Here is a 22,531-nt window from a genome sequence, read left to right on the forward strand (position 1 = left end):
CTGCGAAATATTTTCGTAAATTGGCAGGTCTGCAGGTGGAGTCAGCCTTGCTTTCTCCCACAACTCTCCCTTACTCCCCGGTCTCTTCCCATCCCGGAAAACAGAAGGTATCAATTTGTCTCGTCATCAGCCTGACTGCGGAAACAGGGGATCGTAACTTGTTCTGTGAGTAATTCAACTTAAGAGTATAAGAACACCAGCCTAACTTAACTCATGTAACCTCAGCTGCGCGTGATAACTGTAGGGCAGCTTGGCAAGAGCACGTGCGGTGTCAGAGCCATTCAGCGCGCAGAAGCCGGTGCAGTGGACTTGCATTGGTTGAAATCTTGTCGGTGCTCCAATCCTAGGTCACTTTATACATAAACAGACAGTACCACTTCAATAATGTGTTTAGCCTTGCGATTGGTTGTTATGGGCTAATGCGACCCGGAAATGCTGAATGAATGTCAAAAGATATCCGCTAAAAGATCAACCACCACGAATAACCGGTATTATATTTATAATGTGTAAGGGTCCGTGTGAGTAGTAGTGAGCAGGTGGCATCTTATCGAGATTATTTGTGTTCTGTAAAAGAGTATTGCATGCGGGTTGTTGTGTGCCTGACTTGTACTGTCTCCGGTTAGAGGGCAGCGCGGCCACTTTTTCTAGGCTAAAAGAAAATCACTTTTGTATGCATTAAAAAAGGCAAATTTTCTAAGCGTGCTACAAGAGGGTGTCATAACGTTTCTCCAACCCGCCACCTCTCAATCATGTTAAGTTTAATGTCCACGTTCCCCGCGTTAGACCTTCGCTTTCTGTCGTTGAAATGTATTGTTTCATGTCGATCTGGTCTTTTTTTATCTTCGTATTCCGGTACCTAGAGTTCGTTTTGGGTGAACTTCAAGTACCCATTACAAAAAATGTGATTCTTGTACTGGATTGAATCCATAACATTGCTGCATCAAACGTACGCCAATTGTGACCTTTTTCCAGTAAAGAATGCGTGCTTTATGTAATCTACTTGGCCATTTAGGAAGCGTCGATTTAGAACTGCTTAATTCACATTTTCAGGACGCCACTCCACACTTATTTTCAATGAAGACGTGCAATCATGCTAGTTCAGAACTCATTCCGTACACCTACATTCTCTATTGTTTTTCTGGCTGTCCCACGGATCGTTTTGACTTGCCCCACCAGTCTTGAAAGTGGGGCTTCACTGTAGCGGCTCAACAATTAACGATTGGTTAAGGCAGTTGGCAGTAAACGCTACGTCAGCACATCCTTCATCACCCCTTCAGGTCCCGTACTGTTGCTCATCACAGTAGTGCTGGCTTGTGCCGAAAGTAAGCCAGTACAGTAAAAATAACCCATACTGTTCACTTCGCAGCGAGCAATAATATTTCCTCAGTTTAACTCTTATAACCCATGTTGTCACCCTAATTGCACAGATTGAATGGGAGTGAAGTCGGAGGATAGTTCAGTCTGACAAACGTACCCAAATGTTCCCAAATATCATTATCAAATGTAATGGTTCTCAGAGACAAAAGTGCTGGTGACGACAGTGAATGTTATGAATTTTGTCAAAGTCGTAAAAAATAATATTACATTCTTTTATATTCAACATATAATGTAGGTTGTGCAGATCATAGAAAGTGAATGTTACTAGCGTACCAATAAATAAAACATTTATCCTGCAACTTGTACATGTAAAATATTTCATGACGGGGACCCTACTTGGGGTGGTTCAGCTGGTTTATGACACAAGCAAGGACCAACCAAACACCACTTGAAGTAGGAATAAACACATAAGAAAATGCAAAGCCAGGCAGGTGTCAAGTCCGCTACACCATAAACTGTACTGCGACACTTCAGTGTACAATGAGAGCACATGAATAGCACAAGTTTGATACCTAGCATTAAGTGGCCACATGTACGTAGGTTTGGCTTTGTGATTAGCAAATGTTTGTGATTCGTTATTTGGTGATCACAAACACCCATGTATTAATGTGTCTGACATCTTGCGATTCCCAGTGGGTCGGAAATAGACCTACCTCTTTAATATTCATGAGTTAGGTTTCGCTTTGCGACCTACTGGGAATTGCAAATCATCACAGGGATAGTGGATCCTGGAGTCAGCAGACCAGCATGTCTTTGATTGCTTTTAATTTAAGCAATTTAAAAAAAAATGTGGCGCATTTTACTAGAAGGAAAACTGGATGCGTATCAAAAATAAAATGAAAAGTTTTATTTTCATTTTTTTAGGAGTAGACAGTGGTCTATGGGACCACTGTAAGCTCTTAATCAATATTTTTCCATCCATTAACATAGCGGAAGTGGTCCCTTGGGGACCCATTCCCATTTTCAAATGGTTACCACCTTCTTGAAATAGGCAGTAAAATGCAAATGTTTTGCGACTGCATTTCCTTCGTAAATCGTTCACACATACCAGTGTGATTTGGTATAAGGAAAGGATGCCCCAAACACGCCCCTTTTTAATACCGACGTACAAACCCAATTTGCATTTCGTATAGGTTACCGAATCACGACTTGGGCCTTTGTACATGCCAAAGAGCTTTTTAGAGGTCACAAATTGCCCTATTCTGTGAATCGGACCGTTTGCAACCTAAAAAAGCTACGTACATCTGGCCCTAAGTTCCTGTTCTGACAAAAACCGTATGTGCAAACTGAGAGGAATGAAGCCTTTAGCCTGCCACTGGAGGAGGTGTGAGGACAGCATAACTACAGCATCAATTTGCAGCTTCTCTCCGTAAAAGATTTATTCCCTTGAGGTAGGTTTGGCAATAGCAGATATGTATTGGTATATTACTTTATGTGGCGTAACAGATACTAGAGTGAGAGATGTGATGCTGTGATTGACAATGGTGGTTTCTTCGTAAAGGCACATTGGCCCCTGAAGGCAAGTGAGAATAGGCTATTTCCTCTTGAGAACTGGTTACAGAAGAAGCAAGGCTGGATGAAACCATATGCTGACAGTGAACAAATATCCGGTTTACTGTGAGGCGCAACTACTGTTGTGGATTCTTTTGTTGAGGTTGTTGATTAAAAAATATTATCCACTGAAAGAGGTAATATACAAAAAACAAACCATTCAAAAATAAGATAATGAAATGTAAAGTAAATACTAGGTTGAGTAAGGATTAGGACACCTCATTTGGGAGAAGAGAGGAACTCGGTGAGTGAGCAGAAAAAATGGCAGTACAACAGAATTCTTAAAGTAAAGCATATCATTTGCCCTATATGACAAGGTGGAAAGGTTGGAGCCGAAACTTGAAACAAGCATTTGCAATGCAATGGGTCTTGCGTTTGCTTGAGTTAGAGCTATTAGTGTTGTAAATTCCTAATTGGACTTTTCTTGCCACATAAATTGAAAATGAAAGGTAAAACAGTTGACATTAGTGAGCCGATTCAAAGCAACACGTCCGTCATGAGCACGAAGGAGATACACAAAAGGAAAAAGCGCTTTGCTCGCAGTCAAACATGCAATTATCCATGTAACAGGGTCGATGGCCAAGATGGTAACAAAACTGCTCCAGGGAGGGACATACATAAAGTATTTACCAATGCTAACAAAGGATTTTTGAAAGGCAAGTCCATGAACAGGTGATAGTGATGGATGTGTGGTGGGCGTGGTTAAAATCCACAGATAGGTTACAACAGGTCAGAGTGCTTGCATGCTCGACCTAAAAATATGGTGGTACCCCCCTCCCCCAATTCAGAAGTCATTCAGTGAATTCTATTTGAAATGCTGTTTATGAATAATTAAGGATTGTGTCTTGCAGGGAAGCAAATACAGGCAATTAGCACAGCGCTTTATAGCTACCAGAGCTATTGTGGTTTTTGTACAATATATACACTTTTACACTCAGCAAAACACTTACCCTCACACACCTCGAAATGACCGCATTTTTTTCAATTTTAGGACTCCTACCTATATATTTTAAACTGTCTTTTGTTTCTCGGTTTAGGATTTATTTCCTCTGGAAGGGTCTCTTTCCAACTAGAAAACTGGTCTTCTTTCCATGCAGAACATTACTATACATTATTCTTTTATTTAGTACGTCTCTGGAGGGTGCACTTTGAAATGTAAAGCCTGAAATCTAACAAAAGTGAAGAGGACTTTTAAATTGAGTGCTTCTTTGAAATATTTGTTTCTTTGTGAATACTATAGTGTAGAAACGAAGTTCCATATACACCAGAAAAATATTTTTACGATCACAAAAGAATCATTCTTCCTTTCATCCTTAATTATATTTTAATTAGTTATGTTGGTGTGTCCTGCTGAAGCCAAATGACCCGTCAGCCAAGTGAACGAGGAGTATCAACACAATTTGGGCAAAATTCAAGATTTTACCGGCTGGAAAATGAGTTTTGCATTCCATCTACTGTGTTTAGCAACATTTGGTTTGTTTGAAAGATAATTTTTTTTTTTTAACATTTCTAAATTATGCAGCAGCTGATTCATTATAAAGAAAGCCTGACAAATACATAACTACCTAGGACTGCCGCTGCTTCTGAATAAAACATGTCTCGCTGTCCTGTATTTGAATGCAAATAATTTGATTTGTGCCTGCTTTGGCTGTTACATTCAAACATGGATTCATTTTAACATATTCAAAATCAACCTGTTACACTGAATGCCAAAGTACATTTGATTCAGTGCCACTATTTGAAATGTGTAAAGTGTTTGATTAAGATATCTAACAATACGTAAAAAACAATGTCTTAAAACGATGATGTGTTCATGTGTGATTGCCTTAAGAGCCATAACTTAGCAAAAGTGAAGATCCGTGTGACAATTATAGATTAATTAATGGATATATCTAATACATCCAAGACGCTAACATTTTACAAACTGAAAAACATGTTGCATATGCAACTTGCTGGCATATTGTGAGGCCAAGTTAGCACTCGTAGTTCTGTATTAGTAATCAGTGGTTTCAAAATTCCACTTTTGTGAACCTGCGTCCTAGGAGAATTCTGATGCTTGGCAGACTACTATATGCTTCTGTTCTGCCGTGAGAAATTCTTTACCTCGGTTTACAATTAAAATCAAGTTCAGCCATCGTATCACCTGCAACACTCAGACACTCTGTTTACGGGCTTTGTCAGTGCTGCGACTCTCCCACCTGCTCTTCACTATCAGGGTCCTCTATGATCATTTTTAGTGTATAACACAGGTCGGCAACCATTTTTGGTAATAAGAGCTACTTATGTCGAATAAAAATCGTACTGTGCTACTAATATCATCGGTGTGGTAGTAGTGACCAAGTCAGGCTACATTACATTAGTGGCCATCCCATGCAAGATTACCAGCTGTGATCACCTCAGTGGACCAGGCAAGGTTGCCAGAAGTAATTCGAAAAAGGCTTTAGCCATTTACAATGCACAAAAAGGGTTACAAGTCATAGCTGCAGTGCTTAAGGCACCAAGGGAATACATTCAGTAATGTCGTCCCAGCACCTCTTTTTTTGTTCCTCAAATATCAGCTTTAAATGTATTTTGGAAATCCAGCCACTTGGCACCAAGTATCAGCTAAGTGTATGAGTTCTGAAAATACCATAAACATTTTTTTCTTCAAATATACACTTTTCAATTTTGGGGTGCATACATTAATTTAACCAAGCAAAAACTTTTACTTCAGTACGCTGGGTTTCACAAAGGTGAGTTACTTGCAGGTAGTTGGAAAGCTACCAGTAGGTCACGAGGTACTTGCTGGAGAAACCCGGGCTAAACCGTCTGAATTACATACTGTGCTGTACTGCACTTCTGGGACTACTTCCAGGGTAATGGTAAGCTACCAGTAGAGGAGACCCCTAATGTATAAAGTATAAAGCAGGGCAACAATCTAGAGTAATAGGTATATCCTGCAGATCTACAGGCCAACTGTGAGTTCCAAATATATATTAATTCACCAAAACTTTACAGTTAGAGGAAGAACCGTCATGCACCTCTTGACCATCTACGAGATTGCAGAGTTGACATCACCTTAATAACGTCCTGTTTGCTGCCGAGGGAATGGTTGGCAAGAAGTGTTTTCATAACTCTATGCGGGCACTAACTGCTAGGGCAATTTAAGTTGTAGTGGCGGGTACTGCAGGTGTAGCAGTTGGCAGTTCTTAGCCCAAAACGAAGCCAAACCAGTATATCATTTCCCACTGTCTGACTTTGTGCACCCAAAGTCAGTAATGCTGTTGTACTTTTTCTGTTGGGCATATTGCAGCGGGAAAATTACATTTTCTTTGTGGTTCAAGAATGGGGTTTAACATTTGTTCTTGTTTCGACAGCCATATCTCTATGAAAGAAGCCGAATGAACAAATTTAAATCATGTGGTTCTCACGACTAGGCACGCATTTGGCAAAAATTTCCAGATCTACAGGTAATGAATACTTTATTTTTATAATCCATCAATGAATGCTAGATATACTTCAGTTTTGAAATAGCCATTAAAATTAGTACAAAATGAAATTTACAGATTTGTTTTTTTATTCAGTAAACATTCATTCATAAATTACTTTAGAAAGTGCCAAGTTCAATACTAAAACGGTTAGTCATTCACAAGATGATTTCATTATTATTGGTTAAATATCATGTTGTGCTTAAACCTGGCACAATCAATATACTTTGCAGCGCTGAAAATAACATTGTGAATGGTAAAGGTTCAGAGTCAACAATACTGTCAGAATGGTGTTTTGAATAAAACTTCGTGCATAACCTCTAGGACTGACAAATTAACACACATTAATTTTCTCTCAGTGATTATATCATCATGGGATCATCAATCATACATTTTTACACCTTTACCAGCATCCTATCAATTGACCAGTTGGCAGAACACCCTAATCTAGAGCATAATGAACACATTCACAGTGCAATGTAAAAAATATTTCTTTCCCTGTCTGAATTGTTGGAGTAAATACTGGGAGCACATACTATTGTTTCTGCACCCGGTGTATTGATCATTGTAGCCCCTTTCCAGTAACCTTTTCTGTCACTCTTTTTGAGTCTGGAACAGGCCACTGCAGTTCTAAGTCCACCTCAGCCATAAGTGTTGTGACGTAAAGAAGCAAATGGAGACCCGCAGTGTTATCTGTTCTAGGTGTATCCCTTAATAAATTGTAGAATAAGACACTCTTGTGCACAGGCTTATTATAAAGGGGGTACAGGGCAGCCTGGGAGGTAACACTCCTAAGACCTAATTCTTCAGGCAAAGAGCTGAAAAAAGAAGGTGCAGCAAAGATCTAAAAATCATTTTTCAACTGTTCCTCAAGTTGTTGCTAACAAATCCCTATCTCTATATAATGAAGGGCACTTAAGACTGACTTGCCAGTGTATACCATCACTGAAACAGAGGTGGCATAACCCCGCATTGCTTTGTTTTATTAAAATCCACGTATGGCTGTGATAAGGGCGGATTTTGACCTGATTTCTAGTACTCTCCCTCTTCCTGCGTGAAAAAGCCAATCAAATCCAATGTGGCAATCTGCCCTATCTGCCTACCATTTATCATGAGCCAATATAAATTAACCTGAAATGAATTACTCTAAATAAATAGAAAATAAATACTCAGTAAAACCTGGCTCTGCTTAAATGGAATGTGCTGATCCCTTCAGTCTAGTAATGGTCTAATATGGTTTCATATTAGATTTTTCCTTTAAACACTGTACATTTTGGGTAATTAATCCTCAACTAGTTCTTTGTACAAATGATCTCAAATTGAATCAGGAGGTGAAACGGCTATTTTCTGTGTATACATATACCATGTCATAGGCATAGATTATAAGTAGGACCTCAAACCCCACTAGGGTACGTAAAATAACATAACTTCTAGTATACATTTAGTGGGTTTATGAGTAAATTAAAGGAATAGGCTCCAGTGTCCAGGCCACCAAAGAACACCTCTGTTTGTTAAGGCTCCCATCTGTTGTACAGCACATGCAGACTAAAATGCCTAAGTGTTAAAGCCTAAATATTCCCTTTAGTCGTTGGCAAAGCTAGTTATTTTTCTGAGATTTGAGGTGCTTTACTTAGATCAACTGATTCATAAAGTTGAGAAGATAAATACAAGGTAAGGTTTTCCAAAACACATCACACGAAAAGGCAGAACCCTTGTCCAGTACCAGCAGCCCCTTGTAGAAATTGTGCTTAACCATCAACCAATAAGTTTTGTACATCCTGCCAAGTTAAGCTGTGAGATAAGCAATTTGTCAAACATTTGCTATTCGGACAATAAGTAGGTTTGTAATTGCTTTTTATATGCCCCCTTAGAGCGAGTGGTCTTCAAAAGAGGGGGTGGGAGGGCTCAAGTGATCACAGGGGTGGGCGCCAGGCTCTGGCCAAAAGAAGTATTCTGCTGCTAACAGGGCTTTTTTTAAGCTGAAAAATTATCAGCACTAAACTGATCTGTAATGGGCCGTCATTAACATGTTTTGTCATTTCTAGCCAAGCTGGGAGTCTGTATCTAAAGGGAAGGGGCTCCAAATGCTCTTCAAAACCCGAACGCCACTTCTAATATTCACACTGCCGATACTTTTACATGTTAGTGAGGCCTGCCTGACCAGAATAGTATGTTTGGCATCATGTATTTGATTGCCATTTTTAAAACAGTATCAGAACTTAACTGCAATATTTAAATAAGTCTGTACATATTTAATCATAGCTGCGTTAATAAAATAATTATGAAACATTTGGGGAGGGGGCCACAATGCTATTTTTTTTCACTTTCGGGGGTGCAACAAAATGTTTTAAGACCACTGCCTTAGAGCATGTGCTTTCTGGTGCAAGAAATACTGTTACCTTACAGTGTACTTACCATTGAATGGCTTCATTGCCACTCTCATTTACTTGGTTTTTATCTGTCAACCTTTTCTTGTGTATGTCTCTCCCCTGGAGCATGGATGCGTTACTTGTTTTTCCACTGCATATTTTTCAGGCACTACTTTTATCTGTTTGTTTAAGCATTCTTACAGAGTGCTTCCGTTTTTTCCCAGCTGTTTCCCTCGGGTACATCTCCCCAACCTTTTTGCTCTTTCTCTTCCTCCCGTAGCTGCTATTGTTTCTTTCCATCCAATCACCTTTGCTTGCTGTTGTTGCTTTCCCACCACTTCATAGTTCTTTCGATTTCCCCACCCCACCGACCATTCTCCATTGTGCTTTTGCTTCCCCAACCCCTCCCACGCATGACCTCTGATGTCTGTTTGCTACCTCAGCCCCTCCAGGCCACCATCCATTGCCTATGTGCTTCCACAGCACCTCCCACTCATCCTCTGTTGTCCATGTGCTTTCCCATTTTTTTCTCAGATATCCTTCTACCACCATAGGCGCCCTTGTCTAACGCCCTGCCTCCCTCACTCCGTGGGGACTCGTTCCACAATCCATTCCCCCATTTCTTTAAATAAAAGAAATGTATTAGCATTGGCCACGTCATAGTGCTTTTTATGAAACTCTTTTTATAGCCATGCTGCACAGCAGTTGCACTGCTCTACAGTATGGCTCAAATCATTGCCAAAGCAAATAGCTTTAATAGTCGAGACCTATGATATTTGCCAATTCTTGTTATCTATGAAGGCAAGTGTGGCAATATGTTGGGCAATTTTACCTGTTTCAATAATGGTGTGTTCTAATTTAACTGTGAACCATATTCCAAGTATAGAGACCAATTAAAAAAAGTTGAAAGTAATGTAGTTTGGGCCCTCGGCCTTCCTGCGTTCATGAATTATCAGAGATGGTTCACTTCATTTGATGCAACTCGATGTGTCCGCTTTAGCAGTGCCATGCTAAGGGAAAATGTGTCTTCCTTGGGGTGTTAAAGAAATGACTGTGAAAAACATTGTCACCTAGATATATACTGAAATCCCAGTAGGGAGTTAGGGAAAGTTCTACCCGGTTTACCTATGGCACAATATTTTCGGAACTCACCAACATCCAGTTCTGCCAGGCTATAGTGCAGTTCAAACTAAATAGAAGATTCTTCAATAAGAATACTAGCTAAAATTAACATTTGCAAGGATCAATGGACCACAAACAAATAAAGAGCCAGTGTCTAATGAACAATGAATGCTATAGCTAGGGATGGTTTATCCTGTGTGTAGCATATTTTCATCTAGACTTATATTTTGTTCTCCCAGAAAGCAGCCTCACTGTGTGAAATTCAGTAGAGATAGTTGTGAAAGGCAATTCTCCTTTACTGTTGACACATAAGCATGCTACCAGCTTCTGGAAAGGACAAGCCACCCTAACTCTTGGGCTTGGCATAGATAAAGCACGGCTGTGCGCTCAGAGATCCTATAGCAGAAAAGATCTAGAAACCTTCCTGGAGGTGAACTGATGATGTACTGGAGCGTAATCTGTATCTGACTGTGACGCGCGGGTTCTATCTTCCTCTCCTGGAGACACAGAGTAGAAGGTTCTCCCTTCATAAAGCACCTGTAAGCTCCGCCCGCTGAGCCACTCCCCGTCCACCCTCGAAGTAGGTAAAGGAATTCCCGCCTTTTACCAGGATGATGGCAGCTTTCCAAAACGACCCCACTGCGTTTACCGCCGATTCACGTGGTGCGTTGTTGATGCGCAGAAGCACGAGGACATCTCCACAAAGACGCACTAGTAACAATAACATTGCCAAAGGCACACATGGTTACTGGAGACGTTTACCCCGTGGCCCATCACGTACCCCTAGTGTACAATATAAACGTAGCAGGTGCCGCAGTTAAAGCCCAGCTTCTGGAAAGGACAAGCCACCCTAACTCTTGGGCTTGGCAAAGATAAAGCACGGCTGTGCGCTCAGAGATCCCATATCAGAAAAGATCTAGAATCCTTCCTGGAGGTGAACTGATGATGTACTGGAGCGTAATCTGTATCTGACTGTGACGCGCGGGTTCTATCTTCCTCTCCTGGAGACACAGAGTAGAAGGTTCTCCCTTCATAAAGCACCTGTAAGCTCCGCCCGCTGAGCCACGCCCCGTCCACCCTCGAAGTAGGTAAAGGAATTCCCGCCTTTTACCACGATGATGGACAGCTTTCCAAAACCACCCCACTGCGTTTACCGCCGATTCCGGTGGTGCGTTGTTGATGCTCAGAAGCACAAGGACATCTCCACAAAGACGCACTAGTAACAATCACATTGCCAAAGGCACACAAGGTTGCTGGAGATGTTTTACCCCATGGCCCATCACGTACCCTTAGTGTACAATATAAACGGGGCGTATAAAACATGCTAGGTTACGCTTACTGACATACTCGTAGAAAATACTCCGGTTGGGTAGACCACGATGCTCATTTTACAGAAACTAAACCTCAAAGGAAGCACTTACAAATATAATCGTAGCAGGTGCCGCAGTTGAAGCTCAGCTTCTGGAAAGGACAAGCCACCCTAACTCTTGGGCTTGGCAAAGATAAAGCAAGGCTGTGTGCTCAGAGATCCCATAGCAGAAAAAGATCTAGAATCCATCCTGGAGGTGAACTGATGATGTACTGGAGCGTAATCTGTATCTGACTGAGACGCGCGGGTTCTATCTTCCCCTGCTGGAGACACAGAGTAGAAGGTTCTCCCTTTATAAAGCACCTGTAAGCTCCGCTCGCTGAGCCACGCCCCGTCCACCCTCGAAGTAGGTAAAGGAATTCCCGCCTTTTACCAGAATGATGGACAGCTTTCCAAAACGACCCCAATGCGTTTACCGCCGATTCCGGTGGTGCGTTGTTGATGCTCAGAAGCACAAGGACATCTCCACAAAGACGCACTAGTAACAATCACATTGCCAAAGGCACACAAGGTTGCTGGAGACGTTTACCCCATGGCCCATCACGTACCCTTAGTGTACAATATAAACGGGGCGATAAAACATGCTAGGTAACGCTTACTGACATACTCATAGAAAATACTCCGGTTGGGTAGGCCACGATGCTCATTTTACAGAAACTAAACCAATAACAATAAAATACACACACATTCTTTTAAACCTGTCTGACTAAGTATTTTTTACCCATGATTCTAATTATGTATTGTATGTGCATAAGTGTGTGTATTCATGTGTGTGTGTGTATAAATATATATATATATATGTGTATGTATGTGTATATGTTGTTTCTGTGCCTGGCATGTTTGTGGATCATTGCATGGCTCCTGTTTTTTTTTGGGTTGTTCTACTAGATATCTACGAATTTCTGCTCTCTTTTTATCACACTTATCTACTCATCACTCTTATGTCATGTCTCTATCAAACTATCCTCCATTCTCACTCGGACTCATCCCAAATCCCTTCGACCACTTTCATCTCCTAAATATCTCTGCCTAAGCTCTTCCCTCCACCTCCACATCTAACTCACCAAACCTCACTCTACCTCTGTGACCTCCCAAACAACCCTACTAAATTTTCCTGCATTCATCTCACCCTGCTACTATGCTCTCCCTAACCCTTCCACATCCTCTTACCCCTCTGCTCCCCTTTTATTCATCTCAAGCCTTTGGATTGAGTAAATGAAGGATAAACTCCCAATTAACACTTCTGGATTTCTTTCCTCCTCCACCCCTCCATTACTCCAGTCAATCTAACTAACAAACTCTCATATCCGCAACTCAAATTAACTCATAATAATACTAAAACTGTACTCCTTATTAAATTATACTAATCCATCACTAATTCTTGCTGGGTACCGGAGTAGCGTGCTACTCATCGAAAAGCGCTTCGACGCCTCGTCAGGGTTAGTAAGCGCTATATAAATATGATTACAATTACAAGGGCCCAAGATGCGTAGAGGAAAATAGGTAGTATAACCATGCTTTTGTCCAGGAGTCTTTGCACAAGTCTATTGAAGGTTAATTATTCTAAAATTGGTAAGAAATTAATGAAAATCCAGGTCTCCTGTTTTGGAGCATAGTTCAGCAATGCTCCAACTAACCTTAAGGGTCGTTTCAAAAAGGGACCCTTTGTCTCGGTGTATGACGCTTGTGACTCACTTGTTCATAATATTCTTGAATCCAGACTTTCCACGATCAGGTGACCTCTCACTTGAGGGTTAAGACAGCCAGCTCTGTTGTAACTTACTTTAATCATACTCCTTCAGTCCTTTCTGTACCTTAAAATTTCACAGTTCATACAAAGTAACTTGGTCTCAACACACGCTTCCCCGTTATCGCTCTGCTCCTCCAACGCTCCTCTGTTTGGTTAACCTTCATGTTATTGTGTTAGCGAATCTGGCATATGTAGTTCTAGTTCTGTGTAAAGTGTGCTAAAACCACTGGTGAAGCGGCGCTATGGAAAAACACTGTAAATAAAATAATTGTAGTTCAGTGACAGTTCTCTTAGGATGACAGAGCTTTATAGAGATTTTTAGCCTCATTACCTGGGGCTGTATGGAATACGAGGCTTCCCTTAGAGATTTAACTTTGGCCCCAGTAAGCTCGCTTTTGGTGACAGTAAGTGTTTTAAGTTTCTGAAGAAAGTTAAAAAGTTTGTGGGTCAGTCTAACTGGAATGCGATTTGACAATTTCGTGGCAGCGTCCTCAATTGTCTTTTTCCTTTCCTTCTTGAATCAAGTTGTAGGTGGATCAGTAATTTCGTAATTTCTGCTATCCTGTTTTGAGGGAGTTTGGGTGAAGTTAATGTGGCCATGGCTTTAAAATGACTTGCTGTGGTAGTGCCAGATAGATTGATGGAGAACACAGAGTAAGTTAAGTCACATCAGCAAAAATAAGATTTGGAAGTATGTGATGTACTTTCAGTTCACTGCATTCTGTTTCTGGTGTTCTGTGGCCAAGGCGACTAAGCTGGCCAAACCTCATCTTGCCTATGTCTGGGGTTGACCCTGGAACCCTTGGCCTAGGCTGTCTCGGGTTAAGTGCACACATTTTACCCTTGATACCCCTGGCTAAGCCTTTGTTTGGTGAATCCATGCCCTTAGCTGGATATTGGGTTGGAGTTAAGATGTAAAGAATTTAACAGCGCTTAACAATCAAATAAAGTCGCCAAACAAGAAAGAGACATGACAACAATTTATAAAAATAGAGCATATTTTAATGAATTTTTAAAGTCTTTGATGACAAATTGTTATCTCCGGAACCCTCCAGTGGATTTTAAAAGCATTTAAATACTTTAACATCAAGTGCAAACGAACATTGGCGAGTCAAAACTTTGAAAAGTTTGTAACACATAGTTTGGTGACTGACCTGGGTTAGGTGACCACATTCACCTGGGTAGAAGCCCAGAAGTCTAGTAAGTAAACTTTGGACAGTTACCTGGCCACCAGAGCATCTTAGAAGCAGGTCCCAATCTTTATAGGACAACCACCATTGACTTCAATGGAGTAGTCCTGATGCTGAGGGATGCAGGCTTAAAGATGCTCAATGGAAGTGCCAGACGCTGTGGGGTCCACGAGGATAAAGACCCGTTGAGTCTTCGTCCAAAGGTGAGTGAGATCCACAGATCTTAAGGTGCACAAAGTTCCCTATGCTGGGGTCAAAGGGCTGCCGATGCAGACCTTTGATTCATCCAGCTCAGCCATTCTGGTGCAAACCTTTAGGGGTGAGGGGGAATAGTGACCTTGCTTTCCAAAAAAATCAGTTCTCTGACAGCTGTCCTGGATCAAGTGGACTTTGGCTATCTCAGATTCCTTTTTTGGTGCACCTGACAACAGGTAGCAGTGAAACTTCCACGGGTGCTACCACTTTGTCGAGTTAGGTTCTTTCTGCTCTTGTCTTTCTGGAATGGGTTCAAGGGGATCAGCCACCTGGGCCGTGGATTGGGGCTGGGAATGCATAGCAGGGTCCAAACTCCACTAGGCTAGAGTGCAGGAGGCACATTCGCCCCAGCGCTGCAACCTCTTTGTGTGCTTCAGAAATGTGCAAAGTGGTCTTAGTCTTGTCCTTGATCCAATTCCAGTGAGTACTAACTTCTCGGGTGCCAGGATGCCCATTATATTTCAGTAATGTGCCCAAAGGAGACAACTCAATCACTAGCCAATGGGTTAGTAGGTCCCCCTCCTACTTGGTGATACAGGCATCTGGCTATCCTGAGCGCACTTCACATTCCATAATCAACATGGCTGAGGTCTTCCTCGAGCGTAAGGAACTTGGGGCCAGATGTACCATCACAGCCCATTGCGATTCGGTAATAGCGATTTTTAAGAAATCGCTATTACCGACTCGCAAAGGACAATGTATCACATTTGCGAATCAGTAATAGCGATTTCTTAAAAATTGCAAATGCTATTACCGAATCGCAAATTGCGATACCGGCCCCATTCGCAGCTATGGGCCTGTTGGCCCATAGCTGCAAATTTTTTGCATTTCCAAAATTGCGATTTCTGAACCAGAAATCGCAATTTTGGAAATGCAAAAGGCCAGGGTGCTAGGGGCCTAAGGCCCCCTCTACTGCACCCCAATTTTTTAACATGTAAGGTACACACATGTACATACATGTTCAATTTAAAAATGCTGTTTGACTGCATTTTAAAATTTTGCACCAGGTTACCACCTGGTTGCAGATCATGGTATTTTGCATGTGCAAAATGCCATTCTACGAAAAATCACAATTTGCGATTTTTTTTTTTTTGCAGCTTTGCTTTGCGACCTGGATTTTGCGAATCGCAAATTGCGATTCGCGAAATCCAGGTTGCAACGCTAAAAATCGCAATTTTAGCGATTTCTACTTTGTGGTCTGCAAATGCCTTTCATGCATTGCAGACCACTATTTTGCACTCGCAAACGGTCGATTTTACCGTTTGCGAGTGCAAAATATTTTCATACATCTGGCCCTTGGTGCCCTAAGATAACTATAACTCGCATCCTCACCATGCATAGTTTTCTCATCAATAATTTTACAGCATATGTTACAGTGCCATCAATGATGTTAAAGAAGATGTCATGAGTGATGTCATATCTCGGTTAATTAGCAGTGCATGGCGACAGCATGAGTTATAGTTACCTTAAGGCATGAGTTACAGTTACTTGAAATAACTCTAACAACGGAATTTCTTTAGTTTTTTAGCGTGTAAAATCTGAACCTAACTATAACGTTTTTTTTTTTTTTTGTGAGTTTCTAAGTTTTGTTTTAATTCTATTTCCTAACTATTATGACCCTGTAGCCCTTGTTTTTTAAAGTGAATTTATGGGTGTTTTTTTTAACGTTAAGAAAGATGCCCATTGCAATGCATGGTTGGGGTTGGACACAGAGCTTGGCTCTCTAATTTCCTTATTTACTGCAGTATCCTCAGTAGAAAATCATTTGTGTTCCACTTTGATTCCACCAAGATGGCCTTCAGCTGTGACACACTTTTGGCATAAATTCAGAATGTGTGCACTCTAGTTGCTCATTAAAACAGTGTAGGCTGCTGATCACCAGGGAGTTAACTGACAGTCTGCTGGTGGTGTTGAGAGTGCATGTTTCAGTCTGTATGTCAGAATGTCTTAAGGAAATAGAAGAGAAATATATTTGAGAACTCACTTAAAATATGTCCTATTTTTTCTTTATACCGCACTAATCATAATTTTGATGACCAAATGAACCCCCCTCATTTTGTTCCTTTCTAAAATTACATATTTTTAGTTTTATCAGTTTGATTCAATCGAGATGGCTTCAGGTGTGCCACACTTTTATCACATGTAAGACTGTTACCACTCTAGTTGTTCTTTAGAACACTCTGGGAGGGCTGGGAGGCTGCAGTAGAAAACAAGGGAATCAACTAACAGGCTGCTGCTGTTGAATGTAAAATAGAAAGATATTTTGGAACTCTCTTAAACGTGTCCTAATTTTTCTTTTTACAGCACTAATCATTTCTATGACCAAACAAACCCATTCATCTTGTTCCTTTCTAAATGCAATGTTTTTAGTTTTACCAGTGTGATTCAATCAATATGGTTTCAGGCGTGCTATACTTTTGTCATAAGTAAGACTGTTGCCCTCTGCTTGTTCTTTAGAACACTTTAGCAGGTTGCAGTAGAACTCAAGGGAATCAACGGACAGGCTGTTGGAAGTACATCTTTTACTGTGCATGTCTGACTTTATTCTCATATGACTGAGAAAGACAGTGTGAATTTACAGAAAATATGCGCTCATTGTAGCTTCTGGTGCACCTTACGGGAAAATCATGAGTACAGTTTTCTGTCAAACATGATTCATGAAATCCTAGCATGGTAAAATCACCTTAGACCACAGCACAATTCCTAAAATTAGTATGGTACCATCAGCAAATAATTTATATTGTAACTAAAAATTTTTTCATTCTTTATATGTTCTCCTTTTTGTGTCCCTCAAAACCTGCTATTTACTACAGTGCATTTCAATGGGGTGCTGTCGCGTATATTGGTTTCAAGGTGGCTGCCAGCACTTCCTGGTTGAAGCGCTGACAGCCAATTACATATAGGCAAGTGAAAAATGCTTTTTCTATGGAAAAATGGTCCTAACTATAACTGCCTACTACCTTGCAGACCTATTCCTTTTTCTACATTGTTGGATGATGCAAAAATTTTGTGGTGATATGTCAAAGGGGCGCAAAATTATTACTAATTAATAATCCAAGCAATTCCTGCTGTTGGGAATGCTAACTATAACTACAGAGTTCCCTTTTTAAAACAAGCATGTGCAATGCAATGGGTCTTGCGTTTGCTCGAGTTAGAGATATTAGCGGTGTACATTTCTAACTGGAACTTTCTTGCCGCACAAACTGAAAATAAAACAGTTGACATAAGCCGATTCAAAGGGCCACCGTGAGTGCGAAGGATAGGCACAAAAGGAGTTCGCTCGCAGTAAAAGTTATCTGCAAAAGTGCAATTATCCTTTTAAAAGGGGCGATGGCTAAGGCGGTAACAAAACCATCCTAAGTAGGGGCAGACGTAAAGCGGGTACCAACGAAAACAAAGGAATTTGAAAGGCAAGCGCATGAACAAGTGATAGTGATGGGCGTGCGATGGGTGTGGTTAAAACACCAGATACATACCAACATGTCGGAAAAGCAGCGCTTGTGTGCTGCTAGGCTCATCCTAAAAATATATTTTAAAAATATACATTTCCTTACCTATTATCACTTTAATAAAGTAGTAGTAGGTAGGGAACAACAATAAAACCTACTACTTACCTATATTTAAGTCCATGGTCCTCGAACATAGCCAAAGTGTGGTAAAACAACATGGCTTCCTTTTACTATAAAGACAGCCATTGGCCATTCATATACTATTGCCTTGTCGTCGACATGTGCCATAGTATGTGTGTGTGTGTATGTATGTGTATATGTATGTATGTATGTGTGTGTATAAACATATATATATATATATATTTGCCAGATTTGTATTTTTGTTGCACTTGCATCACTCATGTTGTCAAAAAGGGTAACATAGTAGTTAAGTTAAATTTACTAAGTAATGCAAAGCCACCATGAAAGGCACTGCTTGGCTTGGGGAAATCTGGAGGAATACAAGGCAGTGCAAGTCACTCCAATATGTTGTATTTACTGCGATTATGAACATTTATTTGATCACTGTTGAATGCTACCCAAGTGTTTGCAGGTGTTTCTCCAGAAGGATACAAAGTGGGCTACTGTCAAAGTAAAGATGTATAAGGAACAAACGATAAAGCAGCTTTTTTTTGGGCTAAGTTCTCATTCAGAGACCAGTAGAACATGTCTTTAGAACTGAATAAAGAGATACTGAACAAGCAATGTATGGGCTATGGACCAACAAGGTTAATACAAGCTTAGGTCAGGAAACATGTCTGTCTGTCGGGAAGAACTTTTCCATGTCATCCACTCATTGTATAGCTTGTGAAGTACAGTTTTCCAGTTTCTCACAGCCACATCATTTACTGATCTCCATAGGGGTCTTTTTTTGGTGCACCATACAGCAGGTCAACTAGTAAGTTCCTGTAACTACCGGCCAGATGTAGCATTTTTTTTGAATAACGATTACCTAATTGCGATTTTCTTTGAATCGTGATTAGGTAATCGCTATCTGAATGTATGAAACTCCAGGAGTTTCATTTAGTGTTTCCCAATGGCTCGCAAATCGACCTACCACGATCATATTCTTGAGGTAGGTCGCAAGTTGCGACCCATTAGGAAACGCTAAAATAACAGGGACAGACCACCATGTCTGCGATTGCTTCTAAGTAAAGCATTTTTTTTAATGCAGCCTGTCGTTTTCCTTAAAGGAGAAGGGGATGCGTTTAAAAATAAAGTTTTATTTTTATATTTTTAGAGTCGGCAGTAGTCCATGTTACCACTGCCTGCTCTTAAAAAAACGTTATTTAATGCATTCAGAAAAGGGCAGGGGTCCCCTGGGGACCCCTTCTCATTTGGGAATGGGTTACCGCCTACTTGAAGTAGGCACTAAAATGCAAAGGTTTTGCAACAGCATTTCAGTCACAAAACATTCCTACATACTGCTGCGTTTCGGTATTAGGAAGGGTTGCCCTTGACACGCTTCTTCCTATTAGCGAATCGCAAATTGGAATTCATAATACCAAAATGCATTTTTGCGGTCACCAATGGGTCGTTTGTGATCACAAAAATGCATGATACATCTGACCCCATGACTGTTAACTGCTCTGAAACTTACATACATGGATGAACACACTTCAAGCATGGACAGCGTACATGGATTATAAGTATGCTCCTTCACGCAGGACTTCCGTTGGCCTTAAAGACGTTCCAAGCCAGAGGCAAAAGCTAGATACTGGACATCTGACGCACCAGTGCAGCTACCTTCTCTGTCTGATCTTTTCTTAGAGGAGCATATGAGAGTCGTGGTGTTCTTCTCTGGGCCAATAACCTAAAAAAGGGGGATCAAACTATTTTAAAAGTTGTAGATGTATGTATTATGTACGCAAGTGCTCCATTAGCTCCTTGTAGTCACATCAGAGTGCTAGCCCACCAGGCTGGTGCCGAATAGCTAAGAGCTATGGTTGTTCAATTGAGTGTTCTGCAATTGGTTGGGAATGTCCCTAAGTAGAAGGGACGTAGGTTGTTACCATTTCAGCCCATTCTGCTCTGAAGTTTGTGTCTTGGTACCCTGTCTGTAAAAACTGAGAGAACTTACAAGCAGGCGAAACAATCAGTGGTAACTGATATATTTCATCTCTGAGCTTAACAGCAGGCATATAAGCAGTGTGAGACTTCTACCCAAGTCCTAAATATTGTCTTTTCTGATGAATGAAAGCATAGCTAATCTGATTGTATAGAAGAGGAATGTATTGTTTTAAACTTTCCATCAGCAGAGTCACAGCAGTGATTGTTATAGAATTTGGATAACGAGATGGCATCACCTGCTGTTTGGCAAATTGTTACCAATTTGCTGTATGCACTCTAAAAAAAAGAAGGTTGTGACTGGAAATTTCTCTCTTTAACTTAAAGCCTGGTTGAATATCTCCACAGATTATACATATGTATATTGGCTCTGTGAATCGCTTGTGACCCTATAAAGTAGTGCTGGACATGTGCCTTTCTACTTTAGCAGTTTTTCTTGGTAGCCACCTAAGACATTCATTGCAGAGACAGGATATGTGGCGAGGCTTCGAAAGGGAATGAAAATGTAGGGTGCGTGGAGATAAAATGTTTGTGGTAAATCTTCTCATTACCATATAGAAAGAATTAAGCATACCAAGGCAAACACTATGGTTCTTCTTATTCTCCTTCACTTTTGCCCCAAATTCTATTATTCTTCCGGTGGAGCCCTTGGTTCACAATCGATGGTTCTATCCTGCTTTTTTGCTTTTGTTACAGTAATAGCTTACCAAGAAAATGCTCTGAATTAAGGTATTTATTAGAATTGACTAAACATGAATCCTCTACACCTAACAAGCTGTAGTGAAAGGCAATATGAATGTAGCGATGGGCTCAAATTATCAGTTAAATGGCATTCCTTGGTTAAACATAACTGAGTTAATATTTTGTTTTCTTATTGCTGTAGGTACATTTCTGTCAAGGCCTTTGTCTTCCAGTATACTGCCTTCTAATGGTGGAGTGAGTTACAGCACACAGCACACCAGTAAAGGCGGAGGACCCCCACAGCGATGGTATGCACTGGATCCAGAACTGGAAGACATGCTTGTGCCTCGAAAGCTCTCCATCACACCCCTAGAAAGCTGGCTCACGATTCGTTACGCTTTGCCCAAGGTGGAGGTGTTAGATCTTCATGAAAAAATCGCCTATGATCCGACTGTCCAAACCCCTCTCTTTGACTGCCCCCCTGCTGAGCCTGCAGCCCCCATGGACGAGGCAGATGAGGAGGCTCTCAAAGGCAGTATGCACTGTAAAAACATTTTAAAAATCCGGCGGCGGAAGATGAACCGTCACAAATACAAGAAGCTGCAAAAAAGGACAAAGTTCCTGAAGCGGAAGATCATGGATAACCGTAAAAAAAGAAAACAGGTGAGTTGCTTAGGAAAAGCAGAGCACAGAAAACACCCACGTAATGGGTATTTAAGGGCACTCAAGAAAGGATAATCTTTATTAATTCAGTGTTTATATTTTTTAGTGATACTTATAATAATTGACATTGTGCTCGCTTTTTTTGTTTCTCTGCACTACCAAGGCACCTTTCATTTAAATAAAATAGTATATTGGGATCACCAGATAGCCTATCTCATAGAAATGAAGACAATCGTTTTCTTGCTTGACCGTCTAAAAAAACGTCTTTCAGACTTAGCTAATGCTTCAGTTTCTTTATTTTTGTGTGCAATGGTACATTCACTGGGGACTTCAACAGGCATTGCAAGTCACCAAAGAATTGCATGGCAACATAGACAAACTAGACCAAAGTCTGAGTTCCTTTGCACAGTCGCAGATCTCTGAAGTGACTAGCAGTATCCTTTTTTACATATTTAATTTTCATTTATTCCTCATTAAACATTTTAGCACACACCTCACCCTCCACAATACTCTCTTAAATTATTTGTGGCCTTTTCTCATCATAATCTTCTTTTGGCAGTAGATTAGAATATGCAGTCGTGCATTCTAGCTCCACCTTATTTAGAACCAGAATTTTAATGAATAAATGTATACTACCTCCTACCAATTGCAAGTGAGAAAGGTTGTTACAACTAAACTGTAATAAAATTAGACATATGTTATTGCAGCTTACATCCGTTATATTGATACTTTTAACTAACACAACCTACTTATTGAATCATTTCTTGGTGATCATAGCTAATTAAAAGGCCATCCTAGTTTGGAGCAGCAGAACATTGTTAGATAAAATAGGGTTGCACCCCTTTACAGACCTCATGATGTTTTTAATGGGCGTACAAATTGAGGTTTGACTGCAACTTTTCTTCTACCAGCTTTTTAGGGGCAAGCCCTACTAGGAAATGTCACATTTTTTCTGTAGATCCCAATCCACAACGTGGTGTGTTCTGAAGAAGTCAACTTCTTTTAATACCACCAATTAACACGTGATACACATGTGCTAACCCAAAAAGTTAAGTCTCACAGTGTGTGTGGATTCTTTTTTCAGGGCTTCCGTCTGTGGACGTGGTTGCAGTTTCTCTCTTCTGCGAGTATCCAGATTATGCCATTTAAATAGCATGCACTGTCAAGATATTTTAGGAAATT

At 40.7% G+C, this 22,531-nt stretch overlaps 1 protein-coding gene across 2 annotated transcripts in view; it reads left to right on the top strand.

Annotated features, from left to right (window-relative positions):
- Positions 1 to 358: 358 nt before the first annotated feature.
- The window catches only part of AURKAIP1 (aurora kinase A interacting protein 1), a 34,224-nt gene continuing 12,051 nt past the window's right edge, over positions 359 to 22,531 (top strand). Inside the window, exons 1-3 of one of the 2 annotated variants that reach the window (XM_069241063.1) lie at positions 359 to 488; positions 6,285 to 6,377; positions 20,889 to 21,349. In XM_069241063.1, coding sequence (XP_069097164.1) covers positions 6,326 to 6,377; positions 20,889 to 21,349 — 513 coding nt within the window. In that variant the 5' untranslated portion in view covers positions 359 to 488; positions 6,285 to 6,325. Of the gene's footprint in view, positions 507 to 6,284; positions 6,378 to 20,888; positions 21,350 to 22,531 lie in introns of both variants that reach the window. The other variant, XM_069241064.1, reaches the window with a different exon arrangement.

This window comes from Pleurodeles waltl, chromosome 6 (genome assembly GCF_031143425.1).
Source record: "Pleurodeles waltl isolate 20211129_DDA chromosome 6, aPleWal1.hap1.20221129, whole genome shotgun sequence".
Classification (NCBI taxonomy): domain Eukaryota; kingdom Metazoa; phylum Chordata; class Amphibia; order Caudata; family Salamandridae; genus Pleurodeles; species Pleurodeles waltl.